The sequence below is a fragment of the Varanus komodoensis genome, unplaced genomic scaffold (assembly GCF_004798865.1).
Source record: "Varanus komodoensis strain SLA01 unplaced genomic scaffold, ASM479886v1 scaffold124, whole genome shotgun sequence".
In the NCBI taxonomy this organism is placed as follows: Eukaryota; Metazoa; Chordata; class Lepidosauria; order Squamata; family Varanidae; genus Varanus; species Varanus komodoensis.
Genome location: NW_025335359.1, coordinates 307,748 through 328,464, shown reverse-complemented (window position 1 = coordinate 328,464; position 20,717 = coordinate 307,748). Strand labels below are relative to the sequence as shown.

The window sequence follows — 20,717 nt, the reverse complement described above, 5'->3', positions numbered from 1 at the left end:
TTAAGAAGGCATTCTTATCTCTTCTAGCTGTTCTCTGGAATTCTGCATTCAGTTGGGTGTATCTTTCTCTTTCTCCCTTGCCTTTCACTTCCCTTCTTTGCTCCACTATTTGTAAAGCTTCCTCAGCCAGCCGTTTTTCTTTCTTGCCTTTCTTTTTCTTTGGGATGGTTTTAGTTGCTACCTCTTGTACAATGTTGCAAACCTCCGTCCATAGATCTTCAGGCACTCTGTCTATCAGATCTAATTCCTTAAATCTATTTGTCACCTCTACTGTATATTCATCAGGATCATGATTTAGGTCATACCTGAGTGGCCCAGGGCTTTTCCCTACTTTCTTCAATTTAAGCCTAAATTTTGCAACAAGAAGCTCATGATCTGAGTCACAAATCAGCGCCTGGTCTTGTTTTCACTGACTGGATAGAGCTTCTCCATCTTTGGCTGCAGAGCACATAGTCAATCTGATTTCTGTGTTGACCATCTGGTGAGGTCCATGTGTAGAATCGTCTCTGGGGTTGTTGGAAAAGAGTGCTTGCTATGACCATCGTGTTCTCTTGGCAAAATTCTGCCAGCCTTTGCCCTACTTAATTTTGTACTCCATGGCCAAAGTTGCCTGTTATTCCAGTTATCTTTTGGCTTCCTACATTAGCGTTCCAATCCCCTATGATGATAAGGACATCATTTTTGGGTGTTTTCTAGAAGGTGTTGTAGGCCTTCATAGAACTGGTCAACTTCAGCCTCTTCAGCATCAGTGGTTGGGGCATAGACTTGGACTACTGTGATGCTGAATGGTTTGCCTTGGATTCGAACTGAGATCATTCTGTCATTTTGGAGATTGTATCCCAGTCCAGCTTTTCCTACTCTTTTCTTGACTATGAAGGCTACTTCATTTCTTCTGAGGGATTCTTGCCCACAGTGGTATATCTGATGGTCATCTGAATTAAATGCACCCACTCCTGTCCATTTTAGTTTACTGTTTCCTAAGATGTTGCTGTTCAGTCTTGTCATCTCATATTTGACCACGTCCAGTTTGCCTTGATTCATCTTACATTCCAGGTTCCTATGGAGTATAGATCTTTACAGCATCAGAGTTTCCTTTCACCACCAGATACATCCACAACTGAGTGTCTTTTCTGATTTGACCCTGTCGCTTCACTCTTTCTGGTGCTACTTGTACTAGCCCTCTGCTCTTCCCCAGTAGCACATTGGATATCCTCTGACCTGAGGGGCTCATTTCCGGCATCATATCTCTTTGCCTTTTGGTACTGTCCATGGGGTTTTCATGGCAAGGATACTGGAGTGGGTTGCCATTTCCTTCTTCAGTGGATCAGCTTTTGTTAGAGCTCTCTGCTGTGACCTGTCCGTCTTGGATGCCCCTGAACAGCATAACCCGTAGCTTCATTGAGCTACACATGCCCCTTCGCCACGACAAGGCAGTGATCCAGGAAGGGGATATTAAAATATGTGTTAGATATTATAGCCATTCTTGTTCTTTCCTGCTGCAGCCCCTAAACCTTGTGCTGATAATGAATTTCAATGTCAGAATGGGAACTGCATTGCGTTGGATTTTGTCTGTGATGAAGACCGCGATTGTTTGGATGGGAGTGATGAAGTCGGTTGTGCCGTCCCTACTTGCAACCCTGAGATGTTTCACTGCAACAACTCAGAGTGCATTCCTAAGCTCTGGGCTTGTGATGGTGATGTGGACTGCAAGGATGGATCAGATGAGTTTCCTGAACACTGTGGGCAGGTCAAGAAAACCAATCCTTGCCTCCCATTGGAGTTTCACTGCAGGAGCGGGGAGTGCATCCACCAGACCTGGCAATGCGATGGAGGCTTTGACTGTAAGGACAGATCTGATGAGGAGAACTGTGGTAAGTGCAGCAAAGCATGAGGGGTGGGTGCCTGATTTGTCTAGGATGCTGCATGGAGGTTATGATGGATGGAGGTTTCATTTGTGGTACACGTTCCTCCTCTTTGGACCGAATTGTACAGATCTTTACGTTGAGAGACTTTTGTGCTAAGGAAAGGAGTAAAGAAATGTTGATGATGATGATGATGATGATGATGTTCTTTGTGATTTTTTAAAAAGCCTTTCAGAAAGTGTTGGAGCAGGAACAAGCTGCCTAGAGAGAGGCTGCAAAATCCAGAGCCTCATCGAAAGCTGCTGCTGCTGCTGAGGATAACGATAATAATAAATTGCTTACAGCCTGCTACCAAAATATCTGAGCCAGTAAACCATGAAACCACCACCAACTCATGGCCTTCTATGCAGCATCTTGTTAAGATAAAAATGGATTAAAATTCTTAATTGCTTAACAATCGGAAAAAATGCTTAACAATCAGAATTATCTAAAACACATTGCATGAACTTCACTGTTATTTACTCTTTTAAAAAACTATGTAAGCATGGAGTATTTTGCAGGGGTGGAAATGGGAATGTATATGAAGAGTTTTATATATTTACTTGTGTAATACTTTTGAAAATGCAAAAATTAACAGTATATTTTAAAAACTGTAACGGGGTAGGGCTGTTTTGGGTATAAAACACCCCACAAGGCAAGATTTGGAGATATTTTTAATGTTCAAGAAACTTCATGAACGTTATCCTGTAACCCTACCAAGGATTAGCCTTATATTCATGTAAGATTCATGTTATTTCTATAAAGGAGGCTGAAAAGAAGCTTGATCTGCTGGTCAAATTTGTTTTGTGCTGAAAACTTCCTAATGCACAGCTCAGTCTTTTAGGACGCAGCCCTTTGTGGGCATAGCAGATGGTGGTTTCATGCTGCAACTTTCAGCATGACCCAGCATGTAGAACTGGTTGAGGCATGCTGGGACTTCAGTTTCTGATGTTGCATACTTAGCATGCAAAGCTAACCAAGATAATAGCTCTGAATAATGCCTATATTAAAGAGCTGAGGGGTGTATGGGTGAGGCAAAGGTGAGAGAGTAATGGCTTGCATATGGCCACTACAGCTGAAGTGAGACTGAACCAGCTGTGTGACTATTTACCATCAATTCTTCTATAGTAGTTCTGCATAATAGTAGCTTTTAGGTAGTGATACCCTATTTTCCTATGAATTTGTTAAAGGCAGTGATGGTGCCTGTCACTTTCTATGAGCTGCCTAGTGTAGCAAGGACCATTAGGTTTCATGCTCTGCATTCGCCTTCCTCCATCTGACACTCTCCAGATGGCTTTGTCTTCAGCTGCCATCAGCCCTAGGCAACACAGCCGCTGCTCATGGATGCTTGTGGGTTGTTTTCATGAGCATCGGGCGGTACCAAGTGGGGTTGGGATGGGCCCTAGCTGAATCTGTGCCTAGAGTATTTGCAGAATCCCTCTTGTGCTTTTCCGGTCTTGCAAAGCAAGCCCAGCCAAGATAAAGGCCATAAACGCTCATGGAATGAATGTCAGGTACAGCAGCAAAAAAGCTACTGCAAGTGGTGTGGAAGAGGATCATGGCTTGTGCAGTGCATGGGTCTCAATTCTTGGTGAAAACCCTGTGAATGCTGGGCACACTCACCGGGAACTTGAACTCTGTGCTACTGCAAAGTGTCCCAGAATCTGGGGAGTCAAATCCAGGCTATCAATGAATTTATACCACTACATGAATTCCTCACACAACCCTAGCACCAGCGGGGGGCTGGCTGTTGTGCAGAAGAGCTCAAGATGTGTGTTTATATGATGAGCAACATAACCCGTTCTTAGGTTGAATCAAATTTAGTGGTACATCCTACCAGGGGCAGACCTTTAGGGAGATAGATGTTCATAAGCATAGTTGTGCTGGCTCTTTGTCATTAGAAATCTTTGCTTTTTCTCTCTAGCCAATGTAACATGCCGCCCAGATGAATTTCAGTGTGACGATGGTATGTGCATTCATGGGAGCCTGCAATGCAACAAGAAGGATGACTGCAAAGATAAGAGTGATGAGCTTGGCTGCATCAATGGTGAGCACTACATGCTGACTTCGTGGTCTTGGGATAGATGCAGCAATTGCATGTTAGGCTGAAAGCTCATGGGGGTCGTAGTCAAAGCCCAGCAGGATGGTGGGGTCACGCAGTGCTTGCTTGCTAGTGGATTAAGTGTCCCTCTCCCCTCACTCTGTTCTGCCATCTCCTATCTTTCTAATAGTTTTCCTTGAATATCTAAATGGGAGCTCAGTCCCACAGGAGGTGCTGGGCTAAAATGTTGTGTTCTATGTTTATAACAGTGACAACTTGCAAAGGGCCAAACGTATTTAAGTGCAGCTCCGGAGAATGTATCACAATGGACAAGGTCTGCAATGGGCTGAAAGACTGCAGGGACTGGTCAGATGAGCCCCTGAAGGAGTGCCGTAAGCATTTAATTGTGTGATCTGTTTTGTTTGCCACTCTTCTTCTCAAATTAGACATTCCAAACTGCAGATGGGGAGCCTTCTCATCAAGTAAAGGGACCCAAGCACAAACAGTGCCCTGCAAGTTAAATAATGTATTTTATATGATGCCTCTGAGTGTCCAAAGCTCTGTGCATGCACCATTTCAGAAATCGCCCCTGTTGGCAATATTGTCCCTAAGTTTTTAAATGAGGTGACTTTCCTATCACCACCTGACAAGAATGGTAGACTTCCTCTTTCATAGCTTAGTCCTAGTAAATGGGTATGCTAGCAGCCTGTGCTGTATCTAAACCATGCATAATTGTTCAATAATGGGAGGACTCTGTATAAATGTGTCAAACTAATCTTTATGAAAAAGGGCAGTTTTTTAATAGACATCCATACAGCTTAGTTTATCCCCAGAGATCAGGAGTGCCTGGAAGTGATTTCTCCAAGGGTAGAATCATGATGTGTTTTTTGCCATCCCCTTTCAGGAACCAATGAATGTTTAGCCAAAAAGGGTGGTTGCTCTCACATATGCAATGACCTCAAAATTGGATATGAGTGTTTATGTCCTGAGGGCTTCCAGTTAATCAACCAAAGAAAATGTGAAGGTATGTTAACACTACTCTATTTCTGCAAGATCATTCTTGGTTTAATAACTCATCTGTAATTGTAGCCTCTGTTTCTTAAGGTTACATTGCATTATTATTGAGAGACGAGAGCTTCTCACATGGTGCTATGTCTTCAACAGCTAGGGCCATGGTCTGGGACAGAAAATCTGACAACATTTCTAATAGTGGCCCATTGACTGACATTGTGGTTGCTGAATTAGGTTTCTCCTCTTTTTGGCAAAACTTTGTCAAAAGGTGGGCAGTAGGCACTGGATATACTCCAGTGTAGCATTTCTGAATCTGATGTCCCCTAGATATATTTGACTATAACTCCTTTCGTGCTGAGAGCAGTAGTCAGCAGAGGCTGCTTGGAGTGGAGATTTTTCTTCTTCGTATGCATTTGTCTCATTCTCTTGATCTCTCTGAGGTGGCTTCTGAGTTATGTGCAATGTTTTGCACCCTTGCCATTTTTGAGCAAAGAAATTAATATCAAAAAAAGAAATGTGACCATGTGGATAATCAGTTGTTTTTTGCAGTGGCCACAGTACAAAACCCTAAATAGCAAAGTGTGTTGCAAACCAAGATGGGGACATTTTCATTGCTGCTGCTTCTGGAGGGTGGGGGCTTGCTATAGACTCTGAACTGCTAGACCATAAAGATAAGCTAATGTACTGCAGCAAGAATCTTGTTCATCTGGTGCTGAGTAAATGCCTTCTTGGATTTGTAGATATCAATGAATGCCTCAATCCTGAAGCCTGTAGCCAAGTATGCGTGAACTTGGAAGGAAGCTATAAATGTGAATGTAAAGAAGGCTATCAGATGAATCCTGTCACCAAGGCTTGCAAAGCGATAGGTAAGCCCAGGATGTGTTTTGTGCCTGAATATACTACTACAACTGTTTGGAGCAGCCCAGGGCTCTTGGTGACTTCTACATTAATGGGAAATCAGGTGTGATTTTACATTTGCTGAGCACTGACCCTTAGTTGGGTTCAGGCAGCAGTGCTTAGAATTGTTGTACTGCCTTCACTTTAATAAGTGGAAGTTTGCATAAGGTCATTTATTCCCATGGACATTGGACAGCACAATATTTGTATGCTTCATAATGCTTGCTTCTTTTAATCAAGGGCTGGTCTGAATAGCATTATTGTACTTTGCATGGCACCACCAGCCATCATCTGTGAGGGAGCATTTACATATTTTTTGTGATTGTAATGGGATACCTGCAAAGCTGTTTTGCCTGAATGTGCTTATTTTCCTCTTCCCTTTCCATTTTTATAACATCTATTACATTTAAGTCTGTTTTAAAAACTAACATGCTCTGAGTCTACTGGCAGAAAGCTAGGTAGGGCTATGCATGTGTATATTAAGCATGCATTTAATATAAAACAAAGGAGCTTCCCAACCTTTGAGTGTTTAACCTTCCTCATTTTTGGAAGACCAGTTTTTAATTTTAAGTACAGAAAGCCCCTGTCCTCACTCAGTGTGAACTATCAGTTATTGATAGCAGCTGGCTGCCTCAAAGACCTTTCTGTACAACTTTGAATCTAACCACATACAGACTTTACTCCATTTGGGGATATGCCTACCACCCATATCTTAATTTTGTGGAAGGAGTGTGGGTCTTGAGTATTACATGAAAGCATGTGCTTTAGAGTCACCCGAATCCTGATATAATTTCAAGTGGCCTGAACATCCTGCAATGCCCAATCTGTTTCATGTAATTAGATCTTTCCACCCCAGTTTGTAGCCTCCTTACCTTGCACCTGCTTATTTTAAAAATGAAAATTAATTGTGTTGATTAGGAATGGGACTAAATTTTGGTATTGGGGTTGGCTATATGGCTTGTGAACATGAAACTTTAGTTTGGATGGGGTCCAAAGAAGGGTCCACTTTGGATTACAATGCTTTCTGCTGCAGGCATGGATCTGAATTCTATTTTTTCCCCACTGAAATTTGAGGAAATATACTAAAAGTTCCCAATATCCCTTCTCTTACCCCTTTTACCAGGCACCATTGCATACCTCTTCTTTACCAATCGCCATGAGGTCAGAAAAATGACTCTGGATCACAGTGAATATGTCAGCCTGATTCCCCACTTGAAAGATGCTGTAGCCTTGGATATGGAAATTGACAACAACAAAATCTACTGGTCTGACCTCTCTCAGAAGAAAATATATAGGTAAGAACATGCTGTGGGATGGGGTTCATGTGCAGTCTCTGTTGCTAGATGGGTAAACTGGTGAATATCCCTCTTTGAAAGAGGGCCGACTCTAGAACCATACTTAGCTATAGGGGAAGGAAGAGCCAGTAATGCCCCCAGTGGTTCAATGGACAGAGCAAGGATTGGGTGTAGACCTTGGGGAACAAGGCAAGGTGTCTCTATCTGAATGAGGATGTGCTTTAGTGAGCACTTAACTCTCTGGTCTGGCTAGGAAAGGCAGATTGGTTTCAATGCACAAGCAGGCATTCAAATGCCAGTGGGTGGCCTTTGGCAAGTCTTCCCCTCTTTAATTTCTCCTGTACAAGGGGAATGTTAGCGATCGGACTCAAGGGTGCTGTTGTGGTGTGTTGGGAGCCCCCAAAACGACTCACTGTGCAATGAGGGTTGTTTTGCTGACAGTTGCTGTGTCAGGTCTGTCATCTGGGCTGCTGCCTTGTGGTGCTGGTTAACATGATGCAGGCTCAGCAGTAGCTGCTTTTTGGATTGTAGTTGGAGTTGGATGAAAACTGGATGCCGTTTGTCCAGCAACCCTTAAAGTGCAGCCACTGTGCAAGCACTCATTTCAGTGGGGCTTCTCTTTGTTTTGTGCACAGCACCCTGATAGATAAAGCTGAGAACCACTCCCACCATAGCACCGTGATTAGTAGTGGCATCAAAGTTCCAGATGGACTGGCAGTGGACTGGGTGCATGGCAACATTTACTGGACTGACTCTGGCCTGGGCACTATCTCCGTGGCCAGCAGTGAAGGCTCGAAAAGGAAGACCCTCATCAAGGAAACTGGTGCCAAGCCGCGTGCCATCGTGGTGGATCCAGTTCATGGGTGTGTATCCTTTCCTTCCCATGTGCTGGTGAGAAAGGCTGAGCCTGCAGGGAAGTCAGATAGTCTATCTGTGGGAATATGTTCTAGGACAGTCTTCTCCAACCTGGTGAGCTTTAGATTTGAACTTCAGCCTGCATCAGGAATGCTGGAAGCTGAGGCAGCTGAAATCTGAAACATCAGAAGTGCACTGGATTGTGGGAAGGCTGCTCTTAGCTTCCCATTCCCCTTGCAAGTGCTGAGTATTCCAGGTTGGCTGGGGGAAAATGGGGTAATGGTTGAACCATTGAGGACAATGTGTAGGTTTGCAGTGATAATTGGTTTAAACTGATCTCTTCTGAGTGTCTGTCTTTTTCCTGCCTCCCCATTAGGTTCATGTACTGGACTGACTGGGGGATGTCTGCTAAAATTGCTAAAAGTGGTCTAAATGGAGTGGACAACTTTCCCTTGGTGAAAGAAGGCATTCAATGGCCCAATGGGATAACACTTGGTATGCCTTGCAGAGCTGAGGAGGGCTTGTGGCAGCAAGGAGACCAAGTTCTCCTCTCATTCTGCCTCTTCCCTTGTTTAAGAGTGGGAAGGTAAGTTTCTCTGCTTCTGTGTAACACTTTGCCATCTACTTTCTCTCTTAGACATAATCAAGCAGCGCCTCTACTGGGTAGACTCCAAGTATCACTCTGTTTCCAGCATTGATGTGGATGGGGTAAACAGAAAGACCATCCTTGTGAATGAGGAGAAGCTGGCTCATCCTTTTGCCATCGCTGTCTTTGAGGTAAGACAGATTCATAGGTGGCTGAATGCCAACCATTCAAGAGGTGTTCCTGACCAATTTCCTGGAGGCAGGCTGCTGCACTGGGATGGAAGTAGTGCATGCATATGAGTGCACCCTATCTTTCCCCAAGCAACCCTCCTTTCCTGCCAAAATAATACCTATGATGATCACTTCAGAATGGCTGTTCTGTCTGTGCTTCTGCTTTCTTTGGGAGGGCAGGATTAGCGGCTCTGTTTCCCATAATGATGGACTGAAAAGCACTTGCATGGGACCCACCCTTTTGCCAGGGAGTCCTTGGGACAGCTGCCACCATTCCCAGCGGAAGATTGAAGAAGTTTTTAAACATGATAGAAATGAGTGCTTGTGGTAGCAACTCCAGCAGTGTAGGGGCAAGTGGAAGGGATCAAAGCCTGTAAGTCAGGATGTCCCTAAACTGTCAAAACTCTGTTAATCTGTGCCAAAATCTGTGCCAGCCTCTCCCACTAGATATGTTGGTCTACTCCCACCCTCCTCCAGGCAGAATGGCCATGGCTGGTGGGAGTTTAGACTGGGACATCTGGATTGTCACCAGCCTTGGTGATGCTGGGCAACATCCTTTCTGCTACACAAAGTAGGTAGTTTGGTGACGACATGGTGGGCGTGTCGTGAGCTGAGCCAGCTGGTGCCGGAGGTCAGACTAGATGGCCTGGGAGGCCCCTTCTGACGCGCTCTTTTTCTATGTTTCTAGTTGGCTGTAGCACTGATAAATTACCTTTGCAACCTTATTTAATGTATGCATCCATCCCTTTGAAGGAGATTACACATTGTGCATTATATGAGCAAATGTGTGTCTCCTCCATTCCTTGCCTCTACTTTTTCCAGTGGTGCCCACTGGCTTATTTCTGAATGGTTGAGCATTTGCTTTCTGAATGTACAATGAATGAATCTGGTTTGAAGAGGGGAATGAAAACAGCAGGGTTCCAGTTTCACTGTTAAATTTTGAATTTCTCACCCAGGATAAAGTGTTCTGGACAGATGTCATAAATCAAGCCATTTACAGTGCCAACCGCTTGACCGGCTCAGATATTGTCACTGTGGCAGAGAACCTGTTCTCACCTGATGATCTGACACTGTTTCACTCTGTGCGGCAACCCAAAGGTATGTCTGTTCCTGGCTTACCTCCGTGTACGGTAGCACATTTTTTCTCCCTTCCCCTACACCTTTTCTCCTGCAAAGTGCATTTTCAGTTGTGAGCCTGAGGGCCTGTGTCATATTCCAAAATCTGTGTATTGCTTGCACAATTAGGAGTTTTATAAATAATATACAATCTAACCTTCTACACTTTGTTGCCTATGAAATGCCAAAATCTCTTTTTTTAAACTTGGTCTCTCTGGTTTGGTTTGGTTTTTGTTACAGGTGTGAATTGGTGTGAGAAGAACAACATCCCTAATGGAGGTTGCCAGTACCTCTGTCTTCCTGCTCCACAAATCACTCTTCACTCTGCCAAGTACACCTGTGTCTGTCCTGATGGTATGCACCTGGCCACAGACATGAGAAGTTGCACCAAAGGTAGAGACAAAATAGGCACTGCTGATATTACTATTTTTTTTGCAGTACTTTTTTATTAAATTTTAAAACAGTACTAAAAACATCAATCATCACAAACATCGGAACTACTGAGTCAGCCCCTTACTACATATCTTTTAACATTCTGTAATCATATTCAGATCCATTTATAGAATCTTAAAAAACATTTTTAGATCTAAACCAAGTCCTGTTTCTCCAGCCAATAAAAAAAAAAAAAAAGTTCCGAATTTGATAGAAGTCACTATCTTCTTTCTCCTTCTGCGGTAAGATCAGTCCATCCATTTCTTACAGAGTCCCATTTTCCTTGACCGATATTAAAAGAAAGACTCTCCAAATTTGATAAGTCAGTATCTTCTTTCTTCTTCGATAGTAGCTTCAATCTAACCAACTCTACACAATTCCAGATCTTTTCATTTTTCTAATATTAAACAGATAAACTCCTCATTATGATAGTTACAAATACAATCAAATACATTTTTTGCTTACTAGTATTCCAGTCTAATATCCACTAAAAAGGAAAGTGAAAGAGAAGAAAAGTTTCAAGCTTAAAAAAGAACTAAAGACTTTTAACCCAATTTATGTTCACATGTCTAACATCCATTTAGCATCTTTAAGGACATCTTATCTAATCTATTTAACGACAACAATTATCTAGGATATCTTTTAAACAAATTTTCTTTAAGCTAATTTATTAAAGTTTCATCTAGCTTACACTTAATCACATACAATTAACTCCTTATAAGAGTCCACCTCCTTACAATCTTTAATATATCTCGCTTGTAAAAAGAAATCTATTTAGTACAGCTCCTCCTACTCCCATAATAGTCATTTTCTAGTATATCAATTCAAAGACAAAAGAGTCATGCAACTTAGCTTTTGATCATTCATTTTTAAGATAAAAAAGAAAAAAAAAAAGAAAAGAATCTCATTTTCCCTTATATCACCCACAAAGGAGAGAGAGAGAAAAAGGTGGGGGGGGGGGACTCTACTCCTATTCTTCTCCTTCTTAGTTCAGTTTAAATCTTATCTTATAATCTCTTCATAATCCAACACATTTAAATGTAGAAAAGCTTCCACAGTTAAAATCATATATCTTAGCCTTTCCATACCACAATAAACATGCCAACCCATTTATACCATTCCTTTTTAAGATTTCTTTTTTACACCTCTTCCAAACCGCTTTTGTTTTAATAGGGTTTGTTGAAAATCAGTATTTTTAAACTTTACATCTCCAGCCCATCTTTCTCCCCTTGGTGTTATTTGTTGAAAATTAACCCACTGCAAAGTCTGTATTTCAATCTTCACTATTTCTCTCTTTATCTTCAGTGATTGTAGCATTTGTTGTAGGTCAATATTTATTCCCAATGGCTGTGTTTTTTGCTGCAAATCAACCTTCACTGTTTCTTCTTTCTCAGAATCAATTTTAGTTAATTCAGGATCCATCCATCCTTCAAAAAAAATTCCTTCCTTTAGTGGCCAAATTTGTTTCTTTTTATCCACAGTTTCAAATTTTTCAAATTTTTCATATACTTGTTGCATTTCTTGTATATTCTGTTCAGTTTTGGATTCTACGTCAATCACCATCTCCTTAAAAGAAGCATCAAGCTTATCAAAGCGCTTTTTTTGTACAATTGAGAAAATTTCCTGTTGTCTCAACATCACCTCTTGGGATATTTGTAAAATTGTTAAAGATTCTTGTATTTCCAAAAAAAATCTCTTCAGCTCTACCATCGTTGCAATAATTCCAATAGCCACAAAGTGGCAGCCAAGATCAGTTCCACTTTTCTCTAGATCACTAGGTCAGAAGGTTGGCAAGTTGCCAAATACTTTGGCAGAGGTCCCAGAAATGCAGGAGAGGAAATGGAGATTCTTATATCCTTCCTCCTTTCTCCCTTTTCTCTCTTTTTTTAATGCCAATTAACAACAGATAGAGTTTTTCCACAAGTAGTATTGCAAAAGGAAAATAGGAATGCTCACCCAAACAGTCGTCACATTAAAGAAGAAAGCATCCGACAATGTGAAAAATATCCTGGCGAGTGTCCAGTTGATCTTGGCAGAAGTCCAAACAGATATCCAAAATGATCAGTCAAAGGTTTGAACTCCTATCATGTAATTGCACCTTAAAAATTTAAACTAATTGTATATGCTTAGGTTAGAGGAAAAAGTCTTTTTCTTCGGCTTCAACTTGGACAAAAGCCTCAGCACTCTCTCATCTCAGTCGCCGCCTAAACATCCGGAGGGTTTTTCTTTTCTTAATGCCAAATTATAAACAAATGCAGCTTTTCCACAGGTAATATTGCAAAAGAAGTAAAAAATATTTACTCAGCGGTTCCAATGCTTATCTAGCTAATAAAAATCCTAAACTAATCTTCTAAGATGTTGAGAACTTGAAGGGGCTGAAACCACCCCCTGTGTTACTCGGTTGAGAAGTACATGAATTGCTCTCAGCAGATATGAGATTGCCATCTATGGAATGCGCTCCCCAGAGAGGTCCGCCTGGCGCCATCGTTATTTGTTTTTTGGCGCCAGGCAAAGACCTTTTTATTCAAGCGTCATTTTAACTGTTAATAGTATTTATTTATTTTATTCTTTGGCTAGGGCAACTAATTTTATATTGTTAACTTGTTTTATATTGTTAATTTATAGTATTTTAATTGATTTATTTGTAAGCCACCCCGAGGCTTCAGCGAATGGGGCGGCATAGACATTTTCTAAATAAATAAATAATAAATAAATAATAAAATCTCACATCAAGCCAAAAGCGTGCTCAGGCAATCTGTCTTCACTCCAACAGGACTTAGATGAGTCTCTCACGACTCGCTGCCGAGTAATACCAGTGTGACAAACTCTGTTAATCACATCCGTCTCGTTCCGACGCCATCTTGGAATCCCCCTGCTGCTATTATTGAACAGAGCAGTTGGGGCCGTGTGTGTGTGAGAGAGGGGCGGAGGGAGGTGGGAGGGAGGACAGACAGCCCTAATTTGGGTTTAGAGTTCAACACTGTGAGAAACTCAAAATGAAATAGACGTGGAGCCCCACAGACACAGGAATCACCATCCTCCCCTGCTGTGCCCCCACCCCCGCAAAATCAGTGCAAGCTCCCTTGAATTATACACGGATTATTTGTTCTCTCCATCATGCAGGTAGAGCTGTCCCTGATGGCCTGGCTTCAGTCACTGCCACAACCATGCAATCCACTGCAAGGACTACCCCACCACCGCGGCAGTTCACTGCCACCAATGCTGCAAGGCAGACAACCAAACATCTTCCTGCTGCTACAACTGTGCCATACAGATCTGCCCCTGGCATCTCTGAATATACCACACCTGACATGGTCACTCTGTCCCAGCAAGGTGAGGGGCAACAAGCACTATTTAGGGAGCCTTGTTTGGTGGACAGTATGCAGAGCTTTGCTACATGGGGCTGTTAATGTGTTGTGTAAATGACGAGTTTCTTTTCCTGCTTTTCTGCTTCATAACTTTAGGTGTCATGGAGGCATAGCAGAATAGTGCAATGGAAAAATCACATTCCTTTTGCATTCTTTAGCATTCCATTTGCCATGTTTGAAACAAGTACTGAATACAAGTATTGAATACAAGTATTGTATTGCTATTTACAAATAAAGGCACTTGGGAGTTACAGTGTTATCAAAAGAACCTCACCTTCCTCTCTGTGATAGTGCCTATGACTAATGTGAATAGTGACTGATGATGATAAAGATCAATGTCAGACTTTCTGCACCATTAAGATTACTGCTTGTCTCAAACATGGGATGTTGCCTTTGTAATGTTAACCATTCTATTTTCCATGAATGTGACAGAGAGAGATACACGCATCTTGCAGTTGGTTGTGATTTGGACTCCTGTAATAAAGGGACTGGAATTAAATTTGTCCTGGGAAGGTCTAGTTAAGGGATCAGCTTACAATGAAGAAACTAATGTGGAGACCAATGAGCTTTACTTTAGAGCACTTTCAAAGTATGGCTACTTCACTGTGACTGTACAAAGTCTGGCACATTGCATGTCACTCACCATATTCCAGATTTCAAAAGTTTTATTTGGAATGTTCTATTTCTCTCCTCTGCCCAGCTCGAAATGGTATTGCTGCAGAAACAGACGGAGCAAAGCGAAGTGGGCCACAAGCTCTCTCTATTGTCCTACCACTGGGTAGGTTTCTCTGTTTTTGAAGGCAACATGAAAGGAAGGGAGGGGGGGAGAGGGGGAGGTTGTCACCTAACAGAAATAGCTGTCGCTATTAGCTGTCTGTCCCCGAGCTGAATGCCACTGTTGGTGTAGCAAATCTGGCACTTGGCTGCTGTGACTTCATTCAGCCTTACTCCCTTAATAATAGCAGTTTTTAGCCTTCTCTTTTTGTACAGTGTATTCTAAGTTCTCCTTAGTTGTTGAAGTTGGTTAGTTAAAATAATGTATCATTTCTTTTTCAGTACTGATTAGTTTGGTCTCTTTCGGGGTTTTCCTCATTTGGAAGAACTGGCGACTCAAGAACACCAACAGCATCAATTTTGACAATCCTGTCTATCAGAAAACTACGGAGGATGAGATTCACATCTGTCGGAATCAGGAAGGCTACACATACCCATCGGTATGCTGGTGTCTTGCAGGCAGGAGGGCTGGTGGTGGGTGTTTCAAAATTCCCCAAGAAACTTGGTTCCTTCTGTTACTGAGGGATCCAATGCATGCCCCTTCCATAGGTTCTCACCCTCCCCATGGGTGATTATTGTAACTCTTCCTTGTCAGCAAGCAAAACATATTTTCAGTAAAGTCCTTGTATATGTACATATATATGTACATGTTCAGCACTTGCATAGTTTCAGAATGTAATGACTTTTCAAGTACAGTGGTACCTTGGCTCACGAATGCCTCAGTTCACGACCAAATCGGGTCGTGAACACAAGCTTCATAAAAATATTTACTCAGGTCATGAACTCCACCTTGGGTGGTGACCATGATCGCAGCCATCTCTCCACCCTCCTCCCCCCAAGTGGGGAGATGGCTGCAATTGTGCTGAGGGCAGGGAGGGGAGGATGGCTGAGATCACGCCCGACTTTCCTGCATGAGTGTAACTGCGATCTCGGCCATCTCCCTCCCACCGGCATAATCATGCCCGTCTCCCCCCCCCCCCCCGCCAAACATGCCTGCATTTGTGCCCGTCTTTCCCCTGGCAATGCATCGGGATGATGGGCCCGTGCAGGGATGATGGGTGCGATTGCAGTCGTGCTGCGGGGGAGATGGCCGCACTCCTGCTCAATGGGCGGGGGGAGATGGCCGCGATCTTTGTTGTTCTTTGTCACATTGCTTCACATTTTTCTGATTTAAAAAAATAGTTACAGAACAGATTAACCTTATTTACATTGAACCTTATGGGGAAATTTAACTTTGCTCACAACCAGTTTGGGTCACGACCAGAGTCCTAGGATTAAGTTCGTGAGCCAAGGTACCACTGTATTGCATTTTAAGATAACAGTTTCCACTAATCAAAAAATATATGGGAGCAGTCTGAATGAGTTGCTGCTACAGCACCTTTTGTCTTCCTCGAAACATGTGTCATGAAGGGAAATTGATTTGGCTGCATAACAGCACTGAAGATAAATGAAGTTAATTCAGACTGAGGTTTGCTATTCCTGAGTTGGCTTTGTCTACCTTCAGTGATATAGTGCCATCAGATTTATTGGACTCCATGATGGCTTGTTCTTAGAGTTGTTTGTCTTTAAAGTCACTGCAGGCACAACTGATTGGTGTTATCACACTAAAGATTAGGCAGAGAGCCTGCAAGTTATGTGTGACTGTTGGTGATACTACAGTCACTCCCTCCCCCACTTTGAGCTCTACCACAAAGAGTTGCCAGAATAGGGGAGGGGGAATACTTTCCATGGCTCAAGAAGGCATCCCTCTGACATTCTCACCTTCCAGTAGGGATGCTGCATGTACTCAGGTTCATGAGAGTCCCAAAGGATCTGTCACGGAGGCTTCTGCAGCTGTCCCACCTTAGTAGCCCTTTGAGAAGCTTCTTACTTTCCTATCTTTATTTCATACAGAGACAAATGGTCAGCCTGGAGGATGATGCAGCATGAACCCACTTTAACACCTGACATGCCACTCTCCAGACCTTGCTGCTTACTTTCTGGGAGAACACCTGTGCCCTGGCTTCAGTTCTCTCTCAACTGTCCGACACCTACCACTTTCCTGAGTGATGTGATGGATCTTTCTCTCCCTCCTTTTTGTGTCCTCTTCGAAGGACTTATCAAATGAAGCTTGACAGTCTTGTTGGGGTTACTTATGTTTTTGTTTTGGCATATTTATTTTTGTACCCAGTGCTGTCAAGACACTGGTGCATCTTTGTGTTTTATGTCCATCCTTACTCTGGGAAGAATCACTATGCTCTTACATGTGAAGGAGAATAAGAGTTTGACAAAGAGAAGAAGGCCTGTTTCTGGGCTCGGGTTTGGATATCTGGGTCCTGTAATGACCTGGCCTTGGTGCCCTGCTTTTCTTAAAGGACCAGCAGGCAGGCATGGATCTAGTGGGAAGGAAGAGGAACCTGAGCCTTGACTGAGACCAGCAGCCAAGGCTGCTTTGTTCATGGGCCTCTAGTCCCTTTCCTCCAAACCAGACAAGAGAAGCTTTTGAAGTGGACTTTAGCATACGGGCAATAAACAAGCAGCAGGGACTTGGCTCTCTTGGCCTGAAGAAGAAAGCTCAAAGTACTGTCTCCAGCTTGGATTCTGTTAGGAGCCTTTCTGTTGGACAAGGGCTGCCTGTTCCTCTTCTGCCTTTTCCTATCAACCCACCTTGCACTTTTGTTTGATTTGCTTTTGGGTCTTGTTCATGATCTCTGTTGCCTGTAATCTGTATAACATGTATTTGCACTTGAGTCCTTTCTTTATCTCTCGGGTATCACATGTGGTGCCAGGAGGGTAAGAGGAAAAAACCAAACCAATGAGACAAACCGGCTGGGAACGGGTTGCGGGTGATGGAGCCGTGTTGCATTTGCTTGGTGTTGGCCCACTTTGTGCCTTTAGTGCTGGTGGACAAAGGGCAATCGATTGTGCTGGCCAAGAAACCAGGAAATTGAAGCCATCCTCCTGCGGGTTCTGTCTGGATCACAGGTTTACAGTTGCCTTACACCACATCTCTTTTTTGTTAGGTATATTTTTACAATTTTTTCTGTCTTCAGCTTTTGTCTTGCGTTTTATATTCTTAACCATTCCTCTTCCAGTGGAAGGCATTTTATGTGGCAGGGATGTCGAATGAACATTTCTGCCTTGAACCCTGCTCCCATTAAGATAAGCCCCAAATTTGCACCTTAGCTACAGGAAAAAAAATCTTATTGTACATGTGACATGTTTTAGCTTTCTTAGAAGAAGAGCACTGAGTTGCCCCATGTTTTCAAGTGTGCTGAGTCTTGCTCATGGTGTGCTCTTTGCCAATGATTTTTCTATAGTGGCAAATGGATGCCTACTTGGTGCTTTTAATATGCTTTTAGTTGATGGATCTTTACATGGGTGAAGAATCAAGGTGCAAATTGAAACTATTCTGCTATGACCCTAACCCTGACCCTGCCCATATCAAGTAATGTAGGAGTAAAAATTCCTGTTTATTCTGTTGTTCTCTTCTGTGACACCAAGCAAATGTTTCCAAGAACTAGATTAACAAACGGACATTTGTGTTCTTGGCCTGGCACATCTAATTCTCTTCCACTGAGGGGAAAAAACACTCAAATATTTTGGCCTGAAGCTGTGAAAGATTCCAGCCGTATCTTCTGATTGCAGTGTATGTAAATAATGTATATGTACAACAATGAGAGAGATATATTTCCTTTGCACAAAAGTTGCCTTGTCTATTTGTACATATGTTCATAAATATATGTGACTTATTTATTTATAAGTTTAATATTCTTACGGTTGCTAATTTAGTATTCTTCATCCCATCTCTCCTGTTTTGATGCATTTTTCATTCTGTACCACTGAAAAAAAAACATGGGCAGAGAAACCAGGTGTGCTTGACCATGTGTTCAAATCTGGAGTATACTTTTTGAAGTGTGCTTTTTAAAGATAATGTGCTATGCACAGCTGCATCAGGCTGTTTGAATCTCCTCTTCAACTTTGATTTGCAGGTTGTACTTCACTGCTGCTCATGCCTGAAGGTGTGGGGCTGATGCCACAAAAGAATTAATTACATTGAGTTTTGCTATAGTTATGCCAGTAGCTAACATGGTGGGGACTTATTTCCCCTGTATTTAATTTTTGGCAGCATCCCTTCCTAGTTACAGCACAGCATGTGTTAATCATTCCCTTCGGTGTGCACACAGCATGCTTTGACTAGTTCAGTATGGCAGCCAGTTCAGTATGGTAGATTTGAAATTACTTGCTGCTGTGAGTTCTTAACCTCATGTTTGCATCACTTTAGCAGACTTGCAATGGCTTGTCCAAGCTCAGAAGCACAACCAGGTCATGTAGCTGTACAAAAACCTGATTGTTCATAGCCTAAATTCCCATGGGAAACGCCTTGGACAAATTGAAGAAAGGAAGTCTCTATGGGTTTTTCTTTTCGGTTAATAACACTAACTGTAATGATTTGGGGACCTTAAAATGAGCTCTGAATAGGGTTTTGCTGGTGTAACACTTAACATGGAGGCATTCTTGAAAGCAGGGGGGGTCTGGTTGACCTAGAGGGACAACCATGGTGCCTCCCTTTGTCAAACTAATGAAGTATCATTTTCCTCCCTTGGTTGTTGAGTAGCAGCTTTAAGGCTTTCCTGGGCTTTTTATCAAACAGGAAGGATCTCTAGAGTAGCAGGAGGTCTGTAGAAACCCCTGCTTATTGCCTGGACCCTGTTAAAATGGTCCCTTTCTGAACTTCACACATCAGGTTCTTTTCTCCTTCTGGCCATTTCTGTTTGCCTGTATTCTGAATTCTCTGAGCTTGAACCCTCCTTGCCTACCAAGTATTAGTAATGGTGCTACCTGGAACCAAAAAGTAGATTTTGAGAGGGAAACAGCAACTACCTCTTGGCTTTTGTTTGTGTGCAGTAGCCCAGTACTTTGGTCTGTAGTGCTTTTCATGAGGCTGTTCAGCTTTCAAACGGTAGAGCCCCCTGTTTATTAAATTCTGCCATAGGGGAATCAGAGCTGTTCCCTGGGGTGACTGACTCAGCTAGTTTTCAGGATAGTCATGTTAAAACCTCCACAATTTTCAAGGTGTAATTTTGTCAATAGGCAGAAAACTTGTGCAGGATTGTTTAGAAAGCAGTGTAGAGGAAGAGTGAACTTTTGCTTTGCTGTTTGCATCAGTGTGGCAAATTCCTTGCAGAATGACCTGCATCTTGGTGATTGGCAGGGCCCTTCCTGTGCTTTTATACTTGCACAAGTTGATGTTTTGTCCTTGCTGGCTTAGGCAAAAGGACTCCAGGGGAAGCCCTTTTAACTTGGAACCTTGATATTTCCCTTCTGACTACTTCCTCTTGAAACTCGAGGGATCCAGGTTTCTCCCTTGAATGTTGGTCGACACTAAATGTTGCAAGTCCCTTAAAAGTAGGTATGGAAGGGGCAGACCATCAGACTGAAGCATTTAGGCCTCTTGTTGAACTCCCCTGAAGCCTGTAGGTTATATACAAGCACATGGTGGATGAGAAATGTCCTTGCAGCTACACTGAGCTGGAACTTTTAAAAATTTGATGTATCCTGCGCTATTCTGTGCTGAAGATATTTCCCCATATTATGATTTAAGTTTATTAATAAATATTTAAATATACTGAAATGGCTCCTCTCTTGCTTTACTTTTTTTGACTAGTGTTAGGAAACTGCCTTTAATATAATTGTTTATGTGGAAAGATGATTTGACAGTGGAGTGGGGGGAGGGGGCGACTTCCTTTCCTGTCACTGCAATGTTGTTCTTCCTGGATGTTTGCACTGTGTTAACACACTGATAATCTGTGTTCTGTGAACACACTTGTCAAGGGCTATGGAACTCAACAAGCAACTGGCAGCCAAGTGTGGCTTACATACTTTCTGGGCTTAAGGAGAATCGAGAAATCGCTTTGCTTGATAAGGGAGAATTCCAGTAGCCGAAGCCTTCTGGGAAATGGTTACCATGTTCTGTTTCCTCCCCACATCCGTGTTCTCTGTTTTCTGCATTCCTTTGCATGACATGGCAGATCAGGCTGAATTTAGAGCTTCAAGTATGGGAGCTGACCTTACAGCTGTTAGTAAACATCCCGGAAAGTTGAAGTAGCCTGTGTTATTCTTTGTGGTCTCTGTGCATCAGGAAGATTCCAAAGCTGAATAAGTAGTATTCAGTGGGAGCCTGGCCCCTAGACACTCTACTTACCTCATGAACGTTTTTGGCTCTTCAATC

At 42.6% G+C, this 20,717-nt stretch overlaps 1 protein-coding gene across 1 annotated transcript in view; it reads left to right on the top strand.

Annotated features, from left to right (window-relative positions):
* Nucleotides 1–20,120, top strand: part of LDLR (low density lipoprotein receptor) — a 33,516-nt gene extending 13,396 nt beyond the window's left edge. The window contains exons 4-18 of the mRNA XM_044422277.1: nucleotides 1,503–1,871; nucleotides 3,826–3,948; nucleotides 4,212–4,334; nucleotides 4,847–4,966; nucleotides 5,694–5,819; nucleotides 6,974–7,145; nucleotides 7,781–8,008; nucleotides 8,377–8,495; nucleotides 8,638–8,777; nucleotides 9,773–9,914; nucleotides 10,173–10,325; nucleotides 13,488–13,697; nucleotides 14,433–14,510; nucleotides 14,789–14,946; nucleotides 16,400–20,120. Coding sequence (XP_044278212.1) covers nucleotides 1,503–1,871; nucleotides 3,826–3,948; nucleotides 4,212–4,334; nucleotides 4,847–4,966; nucleotides 5,694–5,819; nucleotides 6,974–7,145; nucleotides 7,781–8,008; nucleotides 8,377–8,495; nucleotides 8,638–8,777; nucleotides 9,773–9,914; nucleotides 10,173–10,325; nucleotides 13,488–13,697; nucleotides 14,433–14,510; nucleotides 14,789–14,946; nucleotides 16,400–16,435 — 2,297 coding nt within the window. The 3' untranslated portion in view covers nucleotides 16,436–20,120. The remainder of the gene's footprint in view (nucleotides 1–1,502; nucleotides 1,872–3,825; nucleotides 3,949–4,211; nucleotides 4,335–4,846; nucleotides 4,967–5,693; nucleotides 5,820–6,973; nucleotides 7,146–7,780; nucleotides 8,009–8,376; nucleotides 8,496–8,637; nucleotides 8,778–9,772; nucleotides 9,915–10,172; nucleotides 10,326–13,487; nucleotides 13,698–14,432; nucleotides 14,511–14,788; nucleotides 14,947–16,399) is intronic.
* Nucleotides 20,121–20,717: the final 597 nt, after the last annotated feature.